General features: G+C 51.3%; 1 protein-coding gene across 1 annotated transcript in view; it reads right to left on the bottom strand.

The window, feature by feature from the left end:
* The window catches only part of OBSCN (obscurin, cytoskeletal calmodulin and titin-interacting RhoGEF), a gene marked incomplete at both ends in the record, with an annotated part of 117,594 nt that overhangs the window by 78,602 nt on the left and 13,480 nt on the right, over positions 1-25,512 (bottom strand). Inside the window, 19 exons of the mRNA XM_080698667.1 lie at positions 315-581; positions 1,389-1,493; positions 1,872-2,025; positions 2,135-2,247; positions 2,439-2,705; positions 2,949-3,215; positions 4,013-4,282; positions 4,401-4,667; positions 4,745-5,023; positions 6,324-6,599; positions 8,385-8,660; positions 10,280-10,555; positions 11,637-11,912; positions 12,545-12,820; positions 14,779-15,054; positions 15,710-15,985; positions 20,687-20,962; positions 22,135-22,410; positions 25,164-25,439. Of these exons, the coding sequence (XP_080554793.1) occupies positions 315-581; positions 1,389-1,493; positions 1,872-2,025; positions 2,135-2,247; positions 2,439-2,705; positions 2,949-3,215; positions 4,013-4,282; positions 4,401-4,667; positions 4,745-5,023; positions 6,324-6,599; positions 8,385-8,660; positions 10,280-10,555; positions 11,637-11,912; positions 12,545-12,820; positions 14,779-15,054; positions 15,710-15,985; positions 20,687-20,962; positions 22,135-22,410; positions 25,164-25,439 (4,749 nt within the window). The remainder of the gene's footprint in view (positions 1-314; positions 582-1,388; positions 1,494-1,871; positions 2,026-2,134; positions 2,248-2,438; positions 2,706-2,948; positions 3,216-4,012; positions 4,283-4,400; positions 4,668-4,744; positions 5,024-6,323; positions 6,600-8,384; positions 8,661-10,279; positions 10,556-11,636; positions 11,913-12,544; positions 12,821-14,778; positions 15,055-15,709; positions 15,986-20,686; positions 20,963-22,134; positions 22,411-25,163; positions 25,440-25,512) is intronic.

The raw sequence follows: 25,512 nt of genomic DNA, 5'->3' as shown, positions 1-25,512 counted from the left end.
CAAAGGAACCAAGAACCATCACCAAAGAAACCATAACAACCATGGACCAGCCCCCCAGGGACCACAAACCGTTCTCCCAAGAAACCACAGAAAACAAGGGCCAGACCGCAAGAAACGACAGGAGCCATAGATCATCCCCCTGAGGAACCACAGACTATCCCCTAAGAAACCCTGGGCCACCCTCAAGAAACCACAGAAACCACAAACCATCCCCCAAGAAACCATGGGACACCAAGAAACCAAGGATCAGCCCCCAAGGAACCATAGGAGCCATAGATCATCCCATAATAGCCATCCACGGGCCCCGAGCACACCTTCCACAAAGAACTGGGCGCTGGTCTTGACGTCGCCCGCATCACAGGTGTAGGTGTCCTCATCCTCCGGCTGCACGTCATTGATAACTAGCTTGCGGTAAAGGCCATCGCTGACCATCTCATGCTTGGGCCCGGGCCGCAACTCCGTGCCACCCTTGAACCACTTCACCTGGGCACTGGCCCGGGACACCTGGCACTCAAGCACCCCACGGTGTTTCTCCATGGCAATCTTATCCCGCAGCGGGCGCAGGAGGGTCACAGGCAGCTCTGCGGACACAGTAGGGCAGGGTCAACTCAGACAATGAGTACTTTACCTGTGCAGACTCCCAACAACTCACCGTGCCCAAGGTATCCAAGGGACTGGACACTGCCCACCACGATGGCCCACACCCTCCTGCCTGGGCCAGCAGGTGGCCAGATCCAGCGTTCCATCAGGGCTGATCTGGGACCTGCTACATGCAACCGATCACCAGAAAAGTAAGTGCACCCCACCTGTGCCCAGTCCTGCCTCACCTGTACTGCCATAGGGAAGCCCGAATGCTCACGTCCAGCCTCCCAACCTTAACCACAACTCTGACCTTTCCCAAGTGCCCACTAACACCCCCAAAGCCTCTGATTTTCCCTCCATCCTGACCTAGCGACCCAGAGTACCCCAATCCTACCTCAGCGCACCCAAGTTCTGCTCCACAAACCCTGCCATCAGGGGTCTGGGCCTAGCCCCACACTCCCTCTCCCGACCTTTTCTCAGGGCCCAGATTTTACCCCACAACCCCCCCTACTACCACCCCACAGCACCAAAGACCCTCCCTCCTTCATACCCCATGACCCCTCTCTCCACACTGTCAGCAAGACCGCAGGCCGGGCCACCTGCCCACCCACCAGGACCCACATCCTTCCTTCCTGTGCTGGCTGCAGCCCAGTACTCATGCCTCCAGGCTCCGCCCTCAGATCCTCATCTTCAACATTCCCTTCCCTCCCTGCTCCCTGATTGGGGCAGTCAGGGCTGTCCTAGTCCCGGGATGTTCAGCACAAGCACACACCCTCCCGGTCCCTGCCCTCCCTTAGCCCCCTCACCTTTCACTTGGAGGAGGGCTTGAGACTCTGCATTTTCTGCTACAAATTTGATCTCCCCTGCATCTTCTGCCAGGACCTTCCGGTAGATGAGAATGTATGTCCTTCCTGGGGACAAAGACCACTCAGCATTGGAGCAGGGGAGTAGTCTGGGGGGCCCTGACCACCTGCAGCCTCCCCCAGCCCCACCCCAACCCACACACCTTCCTGGCGGATACGTAGGTTGTCACTGGGCCGTAACTTGCTGCCCTTATGGAACCACTGGCCGGGCACTTCATCATGGGACACCTCACAGGAGAAGGTGGCACCTTCCTTCTCCATCACCTCCACGTCCTCCAGGGGCCTCACAATCTGGACATTGCGGCCTGTGGGGCAAGTGAGACCCTGCCACATCTGCAGGCACAGAGCCTCCCATCCAGCGACCCACTGAGCACCCAGCTGGGGGAGGCAGGTGTGCAGAACCTTCACATGCTGCCCAGGCCTCACCTTGCACCTTCAGGGAAGCTGAGCTCTGTGCATCCTTGGCGTCACACATGTAGACGCCCTGGTCCCCTATCTCACACCGGTAGATGACAAGGCTCCTACAAGCGCCCTGAGCCACTATGCCTACGGCCTTGCCTGCCTGCAGCTCCACACCGTCCTGTGGAGGAAAGAGGCTTGGTCAGGTGGTGGGGTGGCCTGGCCATGCCAACTCCTGCCTGCCCACAATGAAAGGCGGGTTTGGGGCAAAGGACCATGGAGACAGACACCTTCAGCCAGCGCACATCAACGTTGGGCCGTGACAGTTCACACTCCAGAGTCACTTTCTCCTTCTGGGTGGCCACCACATCCTGCAGCGGGCGGCTAAAGCTCACAGGCAGCTCTGGGAGACAGGAGGGAGGTGGTCAGGGAGGCACCGGCCAGGAGATGTCTTCCCGGGGGTTAAGGGTGTTTGACTGTCTAGGGTCACGGGGGCCAGGGAACACATGCCCATCCCATCTCCACTGTCCCCACCTGCCTCTCTGTCCACTCTTTGAAGGGGGCAGCTGCTCTGAGGTGGCCCCATCCACTCACCAGTGACCACAAGCCTTGCAGATGTGTGCACGCCCTCCGCCTTGAAGGCCACCAGCCCGCTGTCCTGCGGCCGCAGCTTCAAAAGCGTAAGGGTGTGCGTGGGGCCACAAACGGCCAGATGGCATGAGGGCCCTGGCTGAAGCCGCAGGCCGTCGCGTGTCCAACTGCCCTCCACGTCTGCATGTGACAGTTCCACCTCCATGATGGCTGTGCCCTGCTCCTTTGCCTCCACGTCCTGCAGGCCCTGGACCAGCCGGATCTGGCGCACTGCGGGACGCACGCAGGGCAGCTAAGCAGCCAGCACCCAGACTTGAGCGGGGTGTAGCCATGGCCCCTCGACACCACCCCATGGCCTGCCCCTTCCAGGGAAGGAGGCCCCTTGTTCCTTCCTTCACCCCAACCTGAGGCCTTGCCCCCACCCCATCCCCAGGGCCTGACCCTCCAGAAGATCAGCAATCCACCGATTCCTCGCCCCCAGCCTCACACCAGCTGCCCCACACCCAGGCTCACTTTCCACGGTGAGCTTGGCCTGCGTCTTGTCATCTGGCGTCTCACAGCCGAAGAAGCCACGGTCGGCGAAGCCCACGTTGTGCAGCACCAGGCGGTGGTGCGTGCCCTCGGCGTGGATTTCCACATTCTCACTGGGCACCAGGGCTGCGGCGTTCCGCGTCCACCTCAGCTGGGGCCAGGGCCGCGTCAGCTCCACCTCCAGGGTCACTGTGCTCCGCTCCTCCACCGTCTGTGGCTCCAGCTTCCTCCTGAACAGCACCGGCGCCTCTGGGATGGTAGGGAGCAGAGGTCATCCTGCACACGGAGCACCAGCCCTGCCCGAGCCTGTGCCCAGACCTGGAGCCGCCCCACCATGGCCCACATTCCCACACCCAGCTAGACAAGGCCTCAGCACACACCTACAGAGATGCAACCCTACACAGGAATGATTCTATGGGGGAAACTGAGGCTCCGGGAGGTTGTTTCTTCCCCAGCCTCCCTCCTGGTCCTGCTCCACTGCTCTGGACAAGTGTGCCCTGCCCCTGCCCCAGTGCCTGGGACTCCTAAGTGTGACCAAGATCAGCAGGCTGAGGTCTCCAGCAACTGATGGGTTAAGTATGAGTCCCTAGAACCACTGAACCATCCTCTGCACTTTAACAAGGACAAGTGTTTATGTTAAGGACAATAAACAGACACTAGTGGACTCAGCCCCAGGCTGCCTCAAGATCACCCCAGAGAGTACATCTGGCTACCTCACTCTGTTACTCAAGAACCTACCATAGCTCCCACTTCCTTTTAGGAGAAATTCTGGTTCTCTGAGTTTTCCCACACCATCTCACCTCCCATCACGGATTGGCCCGAGCCCTGCCTTCTACAGGAAACCTCTCTGGAGTGCCCCAACCTCCACCATTGCCCACCAGCTGCAGGACTCTATCTTTTCCCCTACAGAAAAGATGCCCAGTTCCTCAGGCCAAGTCACCTCTCCCACTGACCAGTGTCATGTCCTGAGGTCAACCAGGCCAGCCGGCTGCCTCCAACCAGCCCACAGGGAAATGCCACTGCAGGTCCTAGATCCCCCAGCTCACCTCGGACCCGGAGCGCAGCGCACGTGGAGGCGCCCTCGGCCTCTGCGGTGATTTGGCCCGCATCCTCCAGCGCCAGGCTACAGATGGTGAGGCTGTGGCAAGCACCACTCTGAGAGAGGAGGAACTTCTCACTGGGCTGCAGCTCTGTGCCGTTCCGGTACCACCTGACCACTGCGTCGCTGGGAGTCACCACACACTGGAAGGTGGCCTCGCTGCCCTCCTCCGCCACTACGGTGCTCAGCCCGGATGTGAACTTGACCACTCGGGGCACTGCAAGGGAAGCTGTGCTTCAGGCAGCAGCAGGGGCTCTCCAGAGCCCAACCCCCTCGTTGCCAGCAAGGACACCTCCCCCAGGGAGGCTGCCCACCAGCCTGGTCCTCCAGCATACCACGGACAGCTAGCTGCGCGCTCGTGTGGTCATCACGGCTCTCGCACGTGTACTTCCCCGCGTCCTCCACACGCAGGCCTGACACGGTGAGTGAGCGCAGAGGCCCCTGTGCTGTCATCTGGAAGCGCTTGCCCGGCCGCAGCTGCGTGCTCCCGCAGCGCCACACCACCTCTGCCTGCTCCGGGCTCAGCTCACAGGCCAGCGTGACTGTGCCCCCCAACTCTCCCGTGACGGGCTCCAGGGGCCTGGAGAACTTGGTGACCACCTCTGCAGGTAGAAGAAGGTGTCATGCGGCCTGCGGCACACCCACTGTGCAATGCTACCTCCACTGGGCCCCTGCTCACCTTCTACCTGCACCGGGAAGTCCTGCCCCTGAGCACCCACACGGCAACTGTAGACCGCACTGTCCAGCACCTGCACGCCACGCACTGTCAGGGTGTGGGTGTCCCCCAGGCTCGAGGTCTCGTGCCGCTTGCTGCGGCGGATCTCCACGCCGTCTTTGAGCCAGGTCACCGCGGCCACAGAGGGTGTGGCCAGAGTGGCAGTCAGGATGATGTCCTCGTGTTCCCTGACCACCAGAGGCTCCCTGCGGCCAGGCCTCTCCAGAACTTGTGGCTCAGGCTCTGGCGCTGGGGAGAGGTGAGTGGGCTTGAGTGAGGAGACCCTGGGTACAACACTCTCCCTCACCAGGCCTAGCTGCTGCTTCTCATGAACTGGCTAGGCCACATGTCACTTAAGGGCCACATTTTAGGGTCCCAGGCGCTGTGCAGGGTGGCCAGAGGAGCCTTCTGGGACCACCGGCTTGGAGACCTCAAGCTCTGTCCCAGCCAAGAGCTGAGAGCACAGGGTCCTGCCCTCCAGAAGAACATCGACCCATAAACAGATGCTACAAGGCAGGGGGCAACTATCAGGAGAGAGCAGGGTGGTCCCAGCCTGGGGTGAGGTTGGCAGTTTGTAAAGGCACCCTGGGAAGACAGCGCTGGGGTTGGAACCCCACTGGCAAAGACTGCTGGGTGGACATTGGGAGGCAAAGTGTGAGATCTTCAGAGGAGAGGCCCAAGGGAGGAGGCCAAGAGGTCCTGCAAGGTCTCACCCCGACACTTAGAAAGGCAGCACTGGCTGCATGACGAGACTGGAGGGGGCGGATGGGGACAGGTTGTCATGGGCAAAGCTGAGGTCTGAGACAGCCACAAGGAGGATCAACACTGTGGGCAAGACACTAAAGATGCCCTCAGGCTCTACGGGTCATACTATGGTCAGTGCAGCAGGGATGCTGGGACCCTCCTGCCAGGCTTCCTGGGAGTGGGGCTGCACCTGCTACACAGGAGCCACACCCACAGGAGTGGGGAGAGCACGGGAGGAGGGAGGTGGGGCTACAGAGAGCAGGAGGGGAGCTAGAAGAGACTTCAGAGGGACCAGGCAGGACCAACACGTGGCCAGCCTCAGAACAGCTCAACTCTCAGGACGCCCAAGAACAGAGACAGAGACCACAGACCTGCTAAAGGCAGGAGCATGCAATGCCAGAGGCCCCTAGAACTGAGGCTCCTGACTGCCAGACTAAAATCCCAGCCGCCAGAGGGCCCTGACATGGCCAAAGGGTCTGTTTGCTGGCCCCAGCTTGGGAATGGCTCAGAATTAATAGCCACCTATGTCTGAGGAAGGCTTGGCCACAGGGTTCATGCTAGGTAAAGTGGAATAGGTAGAAGGCAAAAAGTAGGGAAGGCAGAAACCTGGAGCAAAAGACATGAGGGGTGTCTTGAAAAGGGTTACATCCTCTGATCCAAGGACCCCGTCAGCAGTGGGCAGAGTCCAAGAGGAAACCTGGCTCAGGCCCATGCAGCCTTGCAGCGAAATCCTCATTCCTTCTATTGGTCAGTAATGACTGCCCTGCCCCCCGCCCCAAGGACAAACCCTGGCATATACCTGCAATATCCAGATGAAAAGTGATCCTCTGGCCTGCGGCCTCGCAGCTGTACTCCCCGGCATCCTCCTTGCCCGCCTGCTGCACCACCAGCTGCCGCCTGCAGCCTGAGGCCTCCACACGCACCTTGGAGCTGGAGCTCAGCTTCTTCCCATCCTTGTACCACATCACTTCAGTCTGGGCCTGGGCCACCTCGCAGCTCAGCATGGCGCTGGCCCCCGCCTCAGCCTTCACCTCACTACTTGCCAGCTGTTCCTTGGCAAATGCCACCTTGGGCTCTAGGGACAGTCAGGGAGGAACACACAGGGTCAGACACTCCAAACCAGACCTGGCTCCTCTCTAAGAGCCCAGAGCTCACCCTGAACCCAGTCATGGCCAAAGCAGATGGTCCGTTGTTAGCAGAGCAGTGTACAATAATGCATACAATTCTGTTCTGTGTATAACCCTAGGGGCACTTCTAAAGTTGGGTACATAGAGGGCTGAGGATCAGCCTGACTTCGTTGCTGTCCTGAGCACTTTCAAATCCCCTCTGATGTCTGCTGGCAGAGGGACTATCAAGTTGCTGTGGCCACTACAACTGGGCCTGTCTCCTAATACCACTAGCCTCCTGATCATAAGGGGTCCTGACCCTGCCCTGGCTCAGGTCTCCTAGGGCCATCAGACCATCAGTAACAGCTCCTCACCATGCGGGGCCACAAACAGCAGGAAGAGATAGAATCTCTGGTTTGAGCACCAAACCAGAGAGCCACATCTTTTTTTTTTTTTTCCCAGTACTGGGGATGGAATCCAGGGACATTCTACCTCTGAGCTACACCCCCAGTCTTATTTTTATTCTTTATTTTGAAACAGGGTCTCATTGAGTTGCAAAGGGCCTCACTAAGTAGCTGAGGCTGTCCACAAACTGCAATCCTCCTGTCTCAGCCTCCCAAAAGCTGGGATTACAAGCATGAGTTCACGTGTGTGTGTGTGTGTGTGTGTGTGTGTGTGTGTGTGTGTGTGTGTGTTGCTGGGGATGGAACTCAGGGGCTTTCTACCTCCGGGCTATACTCTCAGACCTATTTTATATTTTATTTGGAAACAGGGCCTCCCTAAGTTGCTGAGAGCCTCACTAAGTAGCTGAGGCTGGCTTTGAACTTGAGCAGGCCTCCTGTCTCAGCCTCCCAAGTACCATACCCAGTGAGAGCCACATCTTTGATGACCACAGCTATCCATGGAATGCAAGAGAACAGAGTGCAAGTGTGGGCCAATCACCAGAGAACAAAATGCAAGGGTGGGCCAATCAGGATAGAGTAGAATGCCAATAAGGGACAATAAGGAATGAACAGAGTACCATGTGGACCAGTCAGCAGACAGCAAAGTTCCAATACAGACCAATCAAGAGAAAGTAAGTGCCAATGTAGACCAATCAGTAGAGTCAAGTGCCTGACCGGGCCATCAGGAAAGAGCTGACTAAACTGTGTGTGGCCCCTTTTCCCCAGGCTCAAGGGCAGGTGAACAGTTAGGAGGAAGGAGGAGGAAGATGGACAAATGGACACATGAGGATTTCCAAGGGTCCAAGCAGGGTCTTATGGAGCTCTGGGGACCAGAGAGTAAAGAAGGGCAGGCAGAGGGAGCCCCTCCACCTGCAGGACATGCTCCCAGTCATACCCCATCCCCTGTCTTCAACACCTCACATAGGATCATGAGACAAGGCCCCAGACCCACCACAGTTTTCCATCACCCCCAGTCAGCATCACCAGGGTGCACACCAAGGTCGCTCAGCCCCTTGGCCTACTCTGGCCTGTGATACAGGCCTGGGATCCTCTGGACAGAGCTGGGGACACAGATGCTGAGGCCTAAGGAGATGAAGGACACCAGGGCCTCTCAGCAACTCAGGTGGCTAAACACACATTGGTCCCTCCTCTCCATTCTGGCTCACAAACCCAGGCCATGTGCATCATAATAGAAAGTTAAAAGGGAAGCTTTGAAGGGTGAATTCTAATGTTCTACCCGATGATCCATTGGGGGCCTCAGGCAGTCTCATCATCTACAACAAACATGTTTAGTTTCCCCACACTACTAACCTGCGATGTCCAGGCAGAAGGTGACCCTCTGGCCCCCGGCCTCGCAGCTGTACTCCCCGGCATCCTCCTTGCCCGCCTGCTGCACCACCAGCTGCCGCCTGCACCCCGAGGCCTCCACGCGCACCTTGGAGCTCGAGCTCAGCTTCTTCCCATCCTTGTACCAGGTCACCTCTGTCTGGGCCTGGGCCACCTCACAGCTCAGCGTGGCACTGGCCCCCGCCTCGGCCTTCACCTCACTGCTTGCCAGCTGCTCCTTGGCAAACACAACCTTGGGCTCTGGGGACAGAGATGGAAGCAAAGTCAGAGACAATTCAATTGCTAGAACTGAATAAGGGTCCATTTTGTCCTCAAAATGCTAGTGCCTCTAGGACTCATTATGTTACTTTCAGTTAAATTTCTTATTTATACAATATATACCCATGATAAATAAATTCTTAGCAAGCTTTTGTGAATGGTAAATTCTCTGAATATACTTTCTGAAGATATCTTTATTTCCCCTTCAGTTTTGAATGATAGTTTAACTTGGTATGAAATTTGGGGTTAATAGTTACTTTCCATTGGTTTGTGTGTGTGTGTGTGTGCGGTACTGGGGTTCCTAGAAAACCTACTACCTCCGGGCTACACTCCCAGACCTACTTTTTATACTTTTTTATTTGGAAACAGGGTCTCTTAAGTCAACAAGGCTGGCTTCGAACCTGCAGGATCCTCCTGTCTCTGCCTCCCAAGCATGGGGATTAAAAGCCTGCGCCACCACACCCGGCTTCCATTGGTATTTTAAATAGCATAGCATGGTTTCCTCTGCTTCTTATTGCTGTTGACAAATTTACCAGAGGGATAACTTTTTCTATCAATATCTTTCTCTCTGGCAGTTTTTGGACTTTCACAATTTATTATGATGTTCCTAGCCAACAATTTATTTTCTTTACATTTACTATGATTCCTTGTGAGTCTTATATTTTAGAATTAATGTTTATCATTTCTAAAAAAATTCTGCTCAATGTCTTTTATTGTTCAGTATTTCTCTTCTCTAGTTTCTCTAGAAGTCAGGTTGTTTTTTTAGATTGATCTATTTATTTATTTAATTAGCAATGATGGGGATTGATCCCAGGGGCAATCTACCACTTAGCCTTTGGGCATTTTGGTATTTTTTTTTTATCTTGAAACGGGGTCTCACTATATGACCCAGGTTAACCTCAAACCTGTGAGCCTCCTGCCTCAGTCTCCCTAGTAACTGGGGTAATGGATGTGGGCCACTGCACCCATCCTTCCATATTCTCTTAAAATAAAATTTGGCAATTATACAGAGGTTGTGATATCTACACATACCTACAAACCACTTTATAGTGATATAACACTAAAACATTATCTGGTGGCACCTAGTCAATGAATCATAACTCCACATATTCAGCCATCATAACTTCACATTAAGACTCCTTTAGTGAAAGGGAGATGAATTTCTATCTCATATGGGACTGCCACTAAAAAAATTACTCTCATCTTCAAAGCATGGAGATATTGCATGAGCTACTGATTATTTTCCTTCTTTATTTTGTGTGACGCTGGGGGTGTACCCCAAACCCCAAGCATCAAGTACAGTCAGGTGGAGGCCTAGACACCAAGAATTGCCACAAAGGTTCTGGAAGCTGCTGGGAATGTATAATAAAGCATTACCAAACAGAAGCAACACTTGAGGTGTTCAAAGTCAGGCCCACTCTCTCTCTGTCCACGTCCTCCCATCCTGGCTCACATTCTCTGGCCATGTGCATCAAACAGAATGTTAAAATGGGAGACTTGACGGGTGAATTCTCACACACCACCACAGGATCCACTGGGGCATTAGTCATTTTCATTGTTTCCACCAAACATGCACATTCAGTGTTCCTCAAAAAACTGACCTGTGATGTCCAGGCGGTAGGTGACCTTCTGGCCCCCGGCCTCGCAGCTGTACTCCCCGGCATCCTCCTTGCCGGCCTGCTGCACCACCAGCTGCCGCCTGCAGCCCGAGGCCTCCACGCGCACCCTGGAGCTCGAGCTCAGCTTCTTCCCGTCTTTGTACCAGGTCACCTCCGTCTGGGCCTGGGCCACCTCGCAGCTCAGCGTGGCGCTGGCCCCCGCCTCGGCCTTCACCTTGCTACTTGCCGGCTGCTCCTTGGCAAACACCACCTTGGGCTCTGGGGACAGACAGGGAAGAACACAGAGTTCAGGACTCTCAACCACAGTAATTCGAGTTTCAGACTCACGGGTTCTCAGATGGAAGCCCACGAACAACAGGCCTATGGATGCTCTGCGGAGAGGCTTCTCCAGGGATCACACTAATGCAGAGCCTGAAGGAATCACCTGCAACCACTCATCCAGGTCTCCTCTCTCCAAGTGGCCTTCGTGACTTTGATGGGATTTCTGGTCTGCATGTCTCTGCCTGTCCCCAGAGCCCAAAGCGGCATTTCACTTCTAAATCTATAAGTCAAAGTCCAAGGGGAACTGTAGTATAGAATATCTGAACCGGGGCTTTGGATGTAGCTCCATGGTATAGCAGTTGCCTAGCATGTACAGGTCTTGGGTCCAACCTCTAACACCACAAAATGAAACAAACTAAAAACCGTACTCGCACTAACCACCAAAAGAAAACAAGATTCTCTTTGAAAATAGAATTTCAGTCTCATTTGAGTGGTATGGCTCAGTGCATGTCAACCGCTGGTGTGTTCAATGTATAATTTGCAGAGATGCTGTCACATGCATGGATCTAGATTGTTCTAAAAGAATGGTCAGAGTATCTGCACCCACTGGGAAGAAGGGAAGACTATTGCAGAACTCCTACACACCCGAACCCAGAGAACCCATGTTCAGTGCGGGGAAAATTACAAATATGACTGAGTGATTAAAACTTCCCCTAACTTTGGTTCAGTGAATTCAAATGCCTCTCAATAGGAAAAGAACTCCTACAGGGCTAGGCGAGGCTATGTGGGAGCCTTGGGACAACCTGGTGAAAGCAAAGTCCTGTGAACCAAGTGACGCTAGTGAGCTGAGGGCAGGTGCCAGGGTTATGAGGTGAATGCTGCAGTGTGGACACACCATGTGAGGTGAGCGGGGACCCTGACAACTGGATGTATCCTTCCCAGCAAGCCCACCTGGCCAGCCATGGGTATGATGGGAAATGTGCAGAAACAAAGTTTAATAGAAAAAATGCAGGTCTTTCAGGGCTGTCAGCCAGCCTCGTCACCTTCAAAAAAGCTAAGGAAGAACCAAACAACTGACCTGTGACATTCAGGCGGAAAGAGACCCTCTGGCCCCCGGCCTCGCAGCTGTACTCCCCGGCATCCTCCTTGCCCGCCTGCTGCACCACCAGCTGCCGCCTGCAGCCCGAGGCCTCCACGCGCACCCTGGAGCTCGAGCTCAGCTTCTTCCCGTCTTTGTACCAGGTCACCTCCGTCTGCGCCTGGGCCACCTCGCAGCTCAGCGTGGCGCTGGCCCCCGCCTCTGCCTTCACCTCGCTGCGTGGTGGCTGCTTCTTGGCAAATGCCAACTTGGGCTCTAGGGAAAGAGGGGAAAGGCAGGTCAGAGACACTGTCTCGGTCAGTAGGACCACAAAGGGAGAGGAGACCTGGACCGGAGGCTGCAGGTGACCTCCTCCAGGCTTCACGCTAGTGGAGAAGCCCCCATGCGTCTCAGCACAGCAGCCACAGTCATGGACACCTCCTGCCCCTGCTCCCCGGGATGTTCCAGGCAGGGATGCTAGGACGGTTTCCGTGTGCAAACTCCTCCAGGGTGGTGACACAGATGCCCCTTTCCCTCAGTGACCACAGAGAGTCTCCCCAGGACTGCGTCTAACACCTGCTCACTGAGGACCTAGAGTCCCTAGGCTCCAGCACTGCAGCTCTCGGCATGTGGGCTGCTCCTCTGGGAAGCCTGGCCCACTCGTGACTAGTGCATCGCACTGATGATTCCAGAGTGAAGCGCTTTTCTCTTCTGGCCACTAATGCTTGGTCTTCTCTGTTGTGACTTTTACTCAGTAATCAACAGCGTCATCTGTCTTTTTCACATTCCTATTTAAGCACTCTTAATATCTTTATTTTTCTGTGAAAAAATCTTGCCCATCTCTGTCATTTGCCTTTTTTTAAACTGAATCCACCAAATATTCACTTAAGTGTCCCTAAGCAACTCACCTGCAATGTCCAGGCGGTAGGTGACCTTCTGGCCCCCGGCCTCGCAGCTGTACTGCCCGGCATCCTCCTTGCCCGCCTGCTGCACCACCAGCTGCCTCCTGCAGCCCGAGGCCTCCACGCGCACCCTGGAGCTCGAGCTCAGCTTCTTCCCATCTTTGTACCATGTCACCTCCGTCTGGGCCTGGGCCACCTCACAGCTCAGCGTGGCGCTGGACCCCGCCTCGGCCTTCACCTCGCTGCATGCCGGCTGCTCCTTGGCAAACACCACCTTGGGCTCTGGGGACAGACAGGGAGGAACACAGAGTTCAGGACTCTCAACCACAGTAATTCAAGTTTCAGATTCACCATTCTCAGATGGAAGCCCACGAACAACAGGCCTATGGATGCTCTGCGGAGAGCTCTGTGTACCAGCTGCTCCTTGGCAAATGCCACCTTAGGTTCTAGGAACAAAGGTGGAAATAGAGTCAGAGACCATCCAATCACTAGAACTGAACAAGGCCCACCTTGCCCTCAAAACTCTGGTGCCTCTAGGATCCATTCAGTTAAATTTTCTTTTTATACAATATAAATCTATGCTATATTGATTTTTTAGCAAGTTTTTAAAAAATTCTTTAAATATACTTTCTGAAAATGTTTTTATGTCACCTCCAGCTTTGAATGAGAATTTATCTGGGTACGGAATTCAGAGTTGACAGTTATTTTCCTTTGAGATATTTTACTCTTTTTCTATACATTCTCTAGAGGTCAGTTTTTGTTTTTGTGGTAGTGGGGATGGAACCCAGGGGCATTATACCTCTGATATACATCCTCAGTCCTATTTTTTATTCTTTATTTTGAAACAGGGTCACACTGAGTTGCAGAGGGCCTCACTAAGTAGCTGAGGCTGTCCGTGAACTGCAATCCTCCAGTCTCAGCCTCCCAAATGCTGGGATTACAAGTGTGCGCCACCACACCTGGCTTAGAGGTCAGTTTTTAAAAATAAATAAATTTACTTATTTATCCTGCACTACTTGGGATATAATAGAGGAGTGCTCGACTGCTGAGCCACATCCCCAGTCCTTGTTATTACTTATTTTGCAACAGGGTCTCACTAAGTTATCCACACTGGCATAGAACTTGCGATTTTCCTGCCTCAGCTGGAATTAGAGGAACATGACACCCTACTTTTCCTCTCAGATTATCTAAAAATAATATTTAGTGATGATACATACAGTGTGTGGCATCTGCATGTACCCACAAACCACAGCATACTGATACAATACTAAAATGTTGTCTGGTAGCACCTAGAGACAGCCATTCTGTGACATTATTCCCTTCTTAAAAAGGAAATAAATGTATTTCTCAGACCGCAGTGTGAGGCATCCAGAGAGGCGCAGATGCTCTTAGGAACTCCTATGACATAAATGCTGCACTGTAGACAGCTGCTGCCACTAACAAGGGCTCTTCTCACCTTCAAAGCGTGGAGATGTTGCATAAGCTAGTGGTTCTTTTCCTCCTCTAAATCAAACTCCAAGCAGATTACTGACATGGAATGTTCTAACTAAAGGAAAAAGGAAATGAGATTGGCCTTGCAAAGAGCACTCTAATCTCATGGATGCACACCGGATACTCTGTTCCTTCTATGCTATGCAGCACAAGAGGTTCCTACACTTCAATGTGTGGTTACACAGAGAACTTCTCTACAAAGTGGAAGTGAAGGAACCGTTTCTAGGCACCTAAAGCCATCACAAGCCAAATTTTTGTCTTGAGACAATTCCAAGTATGATTAGGTGTCCCGAATTCCCCTTATTTTATATCAATTAAATTAGAATACGTCTTATTTTCCAGAGCCCTCATGTGTTAATGGGTAAGGAAATGCAGATGCTAGGCGCTGCCACAAAGTCTGACTCACATTGCTCAGGGGAGAAGTATCTGGTCTACTCCAAACCCAAGCACTAAGGGAGCCAGGTACAGACCTGGATAACAAGCAATGCAATGAAAATTCTGGAAGGTGCTGAAGATGTGACAAGGCATTACCACACAGAAGCAACACTTGAGGTGTTCAAGGCCAATCCCTCTCCCTTCTGCCCACATCCTCCCATTTTGGCTCACAAACCCAGGCCATGTGCATCATATAGAATGTTACAATGGAAGACTTAAAGGCTGGATTCTAGTGTTCTACCCGATGAGCCACTGGAGCCTCAGGCAGTCTCATCATCTACAACAAACATGTTTAGTTTCCCCACACTACTAACCTGCGATGTCCAGGTGGTAGGTGACCTTCTGGCCCGCAGCCTCACAGCTGTACTCCCCAGCATCCTTCTTGCCCGCCGGCTGCACCACCAGCTGCCGCCTGCAGCCCGAGGCCTCCACGCGCACCCTGGAGCTCGAGCTCAGCTTCTTCCCATCCTTGTACCACGTCACCTCCGTCTGCGCCTGGGCCACCTCGCAGCTCAGCAGGGCACTGGCCCCCGCCTCGGCCTTCACCTCACTGCGTGCTGGCTGCTCCTTGGCAAATGCCAACTTGGGCTCTGGGGACAGACCGGGAGGAACACACAAGTTACAGACACAGGCTAGTCAGAAAGTCCACATGGGCAGAGGAGACCTTGATGGCAACTGCAAGTGACCTCCTCTAGCCCTGCACTAGTGTGCACCCTGGAGAAGTCCCCATCCTCTCAGCACAGGAGCTACACTTATCAACACTCCTGCCCCTGCTCCATGGGCTGCTCTAGGTGGGAACGCTGGGACAGTCTCCATGGACCAACTCCTTCAGGTGCAACACAGATGGCACCCACCTCTCAGTGACCATGGAAAGTCTGTGCCTGGCTGTGCCTGGCACGTGCTCACCCAGGGCCTAGAGCCCCTGGGGCTCCAGTACTTGCAGCTCTCAGCGTGGGGGCTGCTCCTCTGGGGAGCCTGGCCCACTCATGACTCTAGTGCATCGCACCAAGGCCTCTGGAGCGGAGCACCTTTCTCTTCTGGCCACTAGTGCTTTGTCTTCTCTGCTGTGACTTTTACTTCAATAATCAAGTGTTATCTGTCCTATTCCCATTCCTGTTTAGACACTCTTTCTACCTTTACATATTAGATTTCTATTATGAGTAAAATATTTTCCCCATCTGTCTTTTGCCTTTTCTGTCATCAAATTCATCAACAACACGCACTTAGTGTCTCCAAGTAACTGACCTGCGATGTCCAGGCGGTAGGTGACCTTCTGGCCTGCAGCCTCACAGCTGTACTCCCCGGCATCCTCCTTGCCCGCCTGCTGCACCACCAGCTGCCGCCTGCAGCCCGAGGCCTCCACGCGCACCTTGGAGCTCGAGCTCAGCTTCTTCCCATCCTTGTACCAGGTCACCTCCGTCTGCGCCTGGGCCACCTCGCAGCTCAGCGTGGCGCTGGCCCCCGCCTCGGCCTTCACCTCATTGTGTGCCAGTTGACCCTTGGCAAACACCACTTTAGACTCTAGGGACAGATGAGAATGTGCAGGTCAGAGATAGCATCTAGATTAGGAGGGCCACATGGGGAGAGGAGACCTGGACAGGCGGCTACTGTTGACTCTTCCAGGTTCTGCACTAGGGTGTACCCTGGAGAAACCCCAGGCCTCTCAGCAATGAAGCCAGTTTATGGAGGCCTCCTGCTCCTGCAGGGACTATATCTGGTTGGACAGTGGCACAGTCTCTGTGCATTGGCTCCTCCAGGGAGAGACTGAGGGTGGTGACCCTGGTGCCTTTGCACATCAGTGACTCTCCACAGAGTCTTCCCCGGGGCTGTGCCAGGCCAGTGCTCACACAGGCCCTAGAGTGCCCACAGATGTTGCTTCCGAGGCTTCCGGCATGTGGGCTGCTCCTGAAGCCAGGGCTTCCTATGGCTCCAGTGCAAAGCCCTGAGAGGGGAGACCTTGTCATCTTTTTGGCTGTTGGTGATATGTAATGTGGCTGATCAATTTTGTCACCCAATTTGCAATAGCACTGTGGGTTTTGTATTTTTTCCACCAGCTCTTCATACGATTGCATGCTGGGATGTTGACATTTACATCTGTCCTAACGGCCTGCTTTGTGTGTATTGCCCTCGCATCTTGTCTCCTGATTGATCAAATGGTTGGTTTCAATACGGGGAAAAAAATACCCATTTTTCTTGTGATGAGGGCACTCATGTTCCATTTGAGAAATGTGCCATCATCCTGAAGTCCTGAAAGAACCTGTAGTATCTAATAGGAGCTGATTTCACCTCCACACTGAGCCCCGTAACACATCTGCTAAGGATGACACTGAGGTGAGGTGAACACCCAGTTTTGGATGACTCTGAGGTGAGGAGAACACCCAGTTTTATTTTATTTTTCCCCCTAAGGTTAATGGTCTTGGCACCATTTTTACACCAATTGTAAAAGTTAATTCTTTTTTTTTTCTTTCTTTCTTTTTTTTTTTTTTTTTTTGGTGGTACTGGGGTTCCTGGAAACCCTTCTACTTCTGGGCTAGACTCCCAGACCTATTTTATATTTTTATTTGGAAACAGAGTCTCTTAAGCCAGTCTCTTAAGCTGGCTTCGAACCTGTGCGATCCTCCTGTCTCCGCCTCCCAAGCGCGGGGATTACAAGCGTGCGCCACCATGCCTGGCAAATAAGTTAATTCTTAATTAATACATTTTAATTTTTCAGAGTTAAAACAAAGTTTTAAATTGGGCACAGTGAGGCCAGGCATGGTGGCACAGGCTTGTAATCCCAGAGTTTGGGAGGCTGAGACAGGAGGATTGCACAGGTCTGCAGCCAGCCTCAGCTACTTAATGAGGCTTGCAGCAACTTAGTGAGACCTTGTTTCCAAATAAAGTATAAAAAATGTCTGGGAGTATAGACCAGAGGTAGAAAAGCTCCTGGGTTCCACCCCTAGTACCACACACACACACACACACACACACACACACACACACACACGGCACAGTGGAGCACACCTGTAATCCCTGTACTTGGGAGGCTGAGACAGGAGGCTTGAAGGTCTGAGACCAGCCTCTGCAACTTAGTGAGGCCCTCAGCAACTTAGCGAGACCCTGTTTCAAAATATAGGGCTAAGGTACGCCTCAGAGGTACAATACCCCTCAGTTCAATCTCCAATACAACAACAACAAAAAGCTTTATAATAACAAAAATACAAAACAGTTACAATTACAGAGAAGGGAAGAGAAGGAGTCTGACTGTGTTCCCTATCTGCTAAATGTAGGGACAGGTGAATTTACACCTTTCAAAAGAGATAATACACATAAAAATGTCTTTCACACTGCCTGAATATTAGGGGGCATTGGCATTTGGTTAAAAAATAAATAGGTCAATGCACAGGGATTGAGTCTCCCTTTAGGCTCTCATAACTACAAGATGGGCTGGTAGAGTGCAGATTTTGGACTTGCCTAATTTATTAAGCTGCCTTAATGCAAAGAGCATTATCCTACTGGCCTGAACAAACTGTAGCAGCTTCCAAGACTCTCTATCCATCATTAAATAGTTTGTATACTACATAGCTTAATATGTGCATTAACATGGTAACTTCGGATGAAATCATAGATTATATCAGCACAAGTAGATAGAGTGACAAATGTTTACGTGGCACGATGCACACTCAGACCCGGTCAAACATCCCCAACAGGGCTCGCCACCAGGCTTCAAAGCCCATTCTATCTCTACCCCTCACACTTCTCAACACCAGGGTAAAAAATAATAAATAAATAAGGAGGATGAACAAGAGCCTGATTACACAAAGCTATATCTGACCTCACTGTTCATCTGTCTTAGTCCATTTATCTATCCCTCTGGACCAGATTTATGGGTTGTGATAGTTTCTAGAGTCTTGTCATCTATAACACATGACCTCAAGCTCTCCCTGAAAAGTATCTTGTCAATATTCTAATACTTGGAAAGAAACAGTTCGCATCTTTTTTTTTGGGGGGGGGTGGTAATGTGAATTGAACCCAGGGGCATTCTACTTCTGAACTCTACACCTCAGTCCTTTGTTATGCTTTTGTTTTGTTTTGTGTTTGAAATAAGGTCTCACTAAGTTTCTGGGGCTGACCTTGAACCTGCGAACCTCTGTCTTCACAGTCTGAACCTTGTCTGGGCTGAGCATGTGTGCCCTTCCATACATATCTATTTATTTGGGTAGTTGTTTGCCATCTTTCAGTGTCTTCATCAGCACTCTCACTGCTATGATCTAAAAACCTAACACACAGAACTTAGAGAAAGAGAGATTTCTTGGGGCCCGTGGTTTTAGCGGTTTCAGTCCATAGGGCCGACTCCCAGACATAAATGGCAATGCTGGAGGGTGTGCGGGGGTGTGCTGCCCTCACACCATGGAGGACAAAAGTAGAGAGAGCAAAGGAAGTGAGAGGAGGGGGCAAGGGGCATATACAGTTCCAAGGCCACATGCCCAGAAACCCATCTCCAAGCACAGCTGCCTCCAGAACATGAGATCCAAGGGACATTTTACCTTCACTCAGTGTTACCATACACTCAGTGGCAATCAATGACTCCCCCAGGAAATGCCTGACACATTTTATTAGACTTGGAATTGGTAACGTGATGCTTTCATCTCTTTTGTACACCTTTCATTATTATTATATTTTGTGGTACTGGGGGTGGAACCCAGGGGCTTTTCTGCCTCGGGGCTATACTCCCAGACCTATTTTATACTTTATTTGGGAACATAACTAAATTGCTGAAAGCCTCACTAAGTAGCTGAGGCTGGCTTCAAACCTGTGCAATCCTCCTGTCTCAACCTCCCAAGCGCTGGGATTACAAGCCTGCACCACCATGCCCAGCCTTTTGTACACCTTTTAAAACTTCATTTCCACTGGGCTTGGTGGAGCACACTTGTAATCCCAGCATCTGGGAGGGAGGCTGAGACAGGAGGATTCTGGTTTGCAGACAGCCTCGGGTACTTAGTGAGGCCCTTTGCAACGCAGTGAGACCTTGTTTCAAAATAAAAAATTTTAAAAAATTAGGTCTGGGGGTATAGCTCAGAGGTAGAATGCTCCTGGGTTCCATCCCCAATACCACCAAAGAGTAAATGAATAAATAAATAAAACTTCATTTCCCATCATCTGCCTGATTCCAGGACACAGTATAGAAGCGTTTTCTGCATATTTGTTTTTGTGTGTGGGAGTCACTCCCAGCTCTTTTACTAAACATAATAATATTCTAGATATCCTATGCTGATCATCACTTCACCTGTGAGTTCCACTGGAGATTTTTCCAGGTTCTGTGCCTTTCGCTTTCCTAGAGCACTGGAGGAAAGTAGCAACATCTGGCTTCCTTGCTTGTTCTCCATCCAAAGTACTCTTTCTTAGCACCTATGAGTCAAATCTGTGCCTATAGCCCATCCCACTCTGACATTAGTCTCTTATCAATGGAAAATGAAGCTGATTCTCAGATGTCCAGATGAACCAGCCAGGGAGAGCTGAAACATGTGACTCTCCAAGGAAATGCTATGCAATACTACAGCCTTGGCCTTCAGTTTTACAGACTACAGTACCACAGAAACTCAGTTTTAACGTAGTGTGCTTATGAAACAATCCATTTATTCCTTTTCATTTCTAAATTTATAAATCAAAGCACAAAGGAAATGCAGACACAGAACATTCTATCTAAAACAAAATGAAAATTGAACTTGCTTCAGAAAAAGATACCTAACCTCATGGGCCTCACAGCACACAAGTACCAATCCCCTGCCCTTCCTTCTGCACAGGTGATGCATGACATGAGGATCTGTATTATCCACATGCACTTGCTCAGAGAGCTTCTAGATTCAAGAGGATGAAGGGACATGTAGCCCAGAATACCTAAACTTTGATAATCCCAAGGCCTCAGGGGAGAGACATCTGGTCTACCTCAGTACCATGAACCAGACAAAGCAAGAATCCTAAAAGCCAAGAACACCCACCTGTGGTTTTACAGGCCCTCAGAAAACATTAAATGGAAATAAAACTCATGGTGCATAAGAAGGGCCTTCCATTCACACCCCGAATCCCCACATCTTTGCACAACAATATGAAATGAGCATGGATGAACAAAGCAGACCCTAAAGAGATAGAATCTAAAGGAGAGAACACCAGGGTCTGTCAAGGGATTAGTCAGTTTCATCACCTGCACCAAACACGCACACTTACTGTCCCCAAGCAACTGACCTGCAATGTCCAAGTGGTAGGTGACCTTCTGGCCCCCGGCCTCGCAGCTGTACTCTCCGGCATCCTCCTTGCCCGCCTGCTGCACCACCAGCTGCCGCCTGCACCCCGAGGCCTCCATGCGCACCTTGGAGCTCGAGCTCAGCTTCTTCCCATCCTTGTACCAGGTCACCTCTGTCTGGGACTGGGCCACCTCACAGCTCAGCGTGACACTGGACCCCGCCTCAGCCTTCACCTCATTGCGTGCTGGCTGCTCCTTGGCAAACACCACCTTGGGCTCTGGGGACAGACAGGGAAGAACACACAGGGTCAGACATGCCAAACCAGGAACTGTTCCTCAAAGAGCCTGGAGCTCGCTCTGAACCCAATGGTGGCCAAAGCAGATGGTCCCTATTTAGCAGAGTATTGCATGACAATGTACAATGTTCTATGCTATGCATAAACCTAGGGGCACTTCTGAAGCTAGATTTGTGGAGGTCTGGGCCACAACCCAGTAGAGCCAATTGCTAGTGTTGACCAATAAGGAGAAGCAGGGCACTAATGTGGGCCAATAGGAGAGAGCACAGAGGCACCATGAATCAATCACTAGCAAGCAGAGTGCCAGTGCTGATCAGTGCATGACAATGCACAAAATTCTGTTCTATACATACTTTAGGGGCACCTCTAGAGCTGGGTATGTGGAGGGCTGGGGATCAGCCTGTTTTTGTTGTTGCCCTGAACAGTTTCAGATCCACTCTGATGTTTGCTGGCAGATAGGCTGTGGACATCTAAGGCACAACTCAGAAGAGCCAGGTGCAAGTGTACAAGAGTCATGAGAAACAGAGCATCAGTGTAGGCCAATAGGAGAGAGAACAGAGGCACTGTGAGCCAATCAGAAGCAAGCAGAGTGCCAGTGTGGGTCAGTCAGGAGACAGACAAGTGCCTGACTAGGCCATCAGAAAAGAGCTGCCTGAGCTATCTGTGCTCTCCTTTCCCCAGGCTCAAGGACAGGTGGACAGTTGGGAGGAAAGAGGAAGAGGATGGAGACATACGGACTGCCAAGGACCAAAGCAGGGTCGTGTGGAGCTCTGGGACCCAGCGTGTAGGACTGGCAGCAGAGGAGCCCCTCCACCTGCAGAACATGCTTTCCAGTCACATCCCAACCCCTTGTTCTCAACACCCCACACGGGGTCACATGAGGAGACCCCAGACCCACGTCTGGTTCTCACCACTATTCCCCCACCACCCCCAGTCGGTATCACCAGGGTGCACACCAAAGGCAGCTCAGCCCCTTGGCCTGCTCTGGTCTTGTGACACAGTGAAACAGGCCTGGGAGCCTCTGGGCAGAGCTGGGACACAGAGGCAGAGGCTTAAGGAGAGGCCCTAAGGACACCAGGTGGCTAAATGTGCCTTGAGTTTTGCTCTCAGTGCTTAGGACCCTCCCCTTCATTCAGTCCAACACTGGCACCCACCTGTGACGTCCAGGCGGAAGGAGACCCTCTGGCCCCCGGCCTCGCAGCTGTACTCCCCGGCATCCTCCTTGCCCGCCTGCTGCACCACCAGCTGCCGCCTGCAGCCCGAGGCCTCCACACGCACCCTGGAGCTCGAGCTCAGCTTCTTCCCATCCTTGTACCAGGTCACCTCCGTCTGGGCCTGGGCCACCTCGCAGCTCAGCGTGGCGCTGGACCCCGCCTCGGCCTTCACCTCACTGCTTGCCAGCTGCTCCTTAGCAAATGCCAACTTGGGCTCTAGGGAAAGACAGGGACATGCAGGTCAGAGACACTGTCTAGGTCAGGAAGGCCACACAGGGAGAAGAATCCTAGATAGGCAGCTACAGGATGATCTTCTTCAGTCTTTATACTAGTGTGTGCCCTGGAAATCACCTTTTGCCTCTCAGAGCAGCAGCCACAGGTATGGACACCTCCTGCCCTGGCTCCATGGGCTAGTCAATGGCATGCCTTACGTGGATTTTCTAGTGTCCACAAAACTAAGCTAGTCATGTGTTCAAGGCCTATGGTCTTTAGCACTGTGTGCTGTTCTTGTCACCTCTTCCTGATCTCAGTCTGCTAATATTTGCCTTGACATTCCTAATACATTGGTTTGTAATTTTATTTATTGTCACACTCCTTGTCATTTCTTGGTCTCTATATTATGTTTAAATAGGCACTATGTGTGCCTAGGCATGGTGGCACACGCTTGTAATCCCCGTACTTGAGAGGCGGAGACAGGAGGATCGCGCAGGTTCGAAGCCAGCTTCGCTGGCTTAAGAGACACTGTTTCCAAAATAAAAATACAAAATAGGTCTGGGAGTGTAACCTAGAGGAGGGTTTCCAGGAACCCCAGTACCACACACAAAAAGTATGTACTATGTGGAATATTTACTCCCTTTTTCTATCCTTCAGAATAATCACTATAGCAGGGACAATGGCATAAGCCTGTTATCCTGGTTGGGATACTGAGACAGGAGGATTGCAGGTTCAAGGCTATCCTCAACAATTTAGTGAGACCCTGTTTCCAAATAAAAAATAAAACAGGGCTAGGGGTTTTAGCTCAGAGGTAGAATGTCCCTGGGTTCAATCCTCAGCAACACACACACACACACACACACACACACACACACACACACACAACAATCCCTATGTATGTAGAACTATTCATTTTTTCATTTTTATACAACAAACAATCCCATACAATTTATAGGGTACAAAGTGAAGTTTTGATATATGTCTACATTGTAGAATGATAAATCAGGGTAATCAGCATATCTATCACCTCAAATATTTATCATTTCTTTTGGTGAGAACAGTTAAAATCTTTACTTTAGCTATTTTGAAATATACTATATAATATTACCAACTATAATTATCTTGTACATATAAAACACCAGAGCTAATCATTCCCTGCCAGAATGTTTGGTATCATTCGCTAGCAGAGCCTCTGGACTTTTAACTTTCTCTATGATAAGATGGCTTTCATGAGTCCTTCATAAAAGGCTAAGAGACTTTGCAAGTTTCCTGTTTAGCTCAGTGTCACTTTTGATATCGCATTCTAGAAAATGGCAAACAATCATAACTTTTCAGATTTATTACCATAAAACAATGTCATACTTTTTAAAAATAGGTATTGAACCCAGTGGTTCTCTACTGCTGAGACCCCTCTAAGCCCTTTTTATTTTTTATTTTAAGACAGGGTCTCACAAAATTTGACCATGTGATCCTCCCACTTAAGTTTATAGGTACATGACACCCTACTCGTCCTCTCAGATTCTCTTAAAACAAAATGTGGCAATAATATAAAGCATGTGTAGTATCTACACGTACTCAAACCACTGCTTATAGATACAATAGTAAAACGTTAGCTGGTGGCACCTAGAAATCAGTGTAGAACCTCAGCCATCCTAAATTGACATTAAGATTCCCTTTGTGTGTGTGTGTGTGTGTGTGTGTGTGTGTGTGTGTGTGTGTGGTACTTGGGATAGAACCCAAGGGCATTCTACCTCTGAGCTACACCCCCAGCTCTAATTTTTGTTTTGAAACAGGGTCTCACTGAGTTGCAAAGGGTCTAAGTAGCTGACTTTCCAAGAACCTCGATCCTCCTATCTCAGCCTCTCAAATGCTGGGATTACAAGCGTGTGCCACTGTGCCTGGCTTAAAATTCCCTTTCTGAAAGGTAAATAACTGTATTTTTCTACTGCAATGTGAACCAGCCAGGGAGGCACAGATGCCCTTAGGAAATCCTGTGATATAAACACTGTACTAATGGTGGCTACCACTAAAAGATCTCCTCTCACCTTCAAAGTATGGAGATGTTGCATGATTTATGGGTTCTTCTCCTTTTCTAAATCAAACTCCAAACTCATATGGAACATTCTAACTAAAGGGAAATGAGCTGTCCTTACAAGAGCATTCCAATGCACAGTGCACATCCAATACTCTGCTCCTTCTATACTATTGCAACACAATATGGACCTAGACTTCAATACCACAGAGTACCTCACTACAAATGGGAAGCAAGGGAAAAGTCTAGATGCCTACATTCATAGCAGGTTAAGTTTTTATTTTTAGATAATTCCAAGTTTGATTAGATGCCCCAAATTCCCTTTCTTTTATTTTAATGAGCTGTAGACAGCCCTCACTATCCAGAGCCCTTATGTGTTAACACGTGAGAATGTGCAGGAGCTGCCAGACATTCTAGCAGAAGGATATTCACAAAGCCCAGGGGCCTGGACAACAAGGAAAACCATGAAGATCCTAATGCTGCTGGGAATGTTTGATAAAGCATTACCACACAAAAGCAACACTCAAGGTATATAAGGCTAGTCTCCCTCCCTTCTGTCTCATCCTCCCATTCTGGCTCACAAACACAGCTCATGAGTGTCAAATAGAATGTTAAAATGGGAGACTGAAAGGGTAAATTCTAATGCACCACCCCAGGGTCCACCAGAATATTAGTTACTCTCATTATCTGCACCAAACATATTTACTGTCCCCAAGCAACTGACCTGCGATGTCCAGGCGGAAAGAGACCTTCTGACCACCAGCTTCGCAGCTGTACTCCCCGGCATCCTCCTTGCCCGCCTGCTGCACCACCAGCTGCCGCCTGCAGTCTGAGGCCTCCACGCGCACCTTGGAGCTTGAGCTCAGCTTCTTCCCATCCTTGTACCAGGTCACCTCTGTCTGGGCCTGGGCCACCTCACAGCTCAGCGTGGCACTGGCCCCCGCCTCGGCCTTCACCTCACTGCTTGCCAGCTGCTCCTTGGCAAATGCCACCTTGGGCTCTGGGGACAGACAGGGAAGAACACACAGGGTTAGACACTCCAGACTAGACCCTGCCCCTCTCAGGAGTCTGCA

The sequence above is a fragment of the Muscardinus avellanarius genome (assembly GCF_963383645.1).
Source record: "Muscardinus avellanarius genome assembly, chromosome: 7".
NCBI classification, from domain to species: Eukaryota; Metazoa; Chordata; class Mammalia; order Rodentia; family Gliridae; genus Muscardinus; species Muscardinus avellanarius.
The sequence above is the reverse complement of the archived record's forward strand: the minus strand, read 5'-3'. Positions and strand labels throughout refer to the sequence as shown.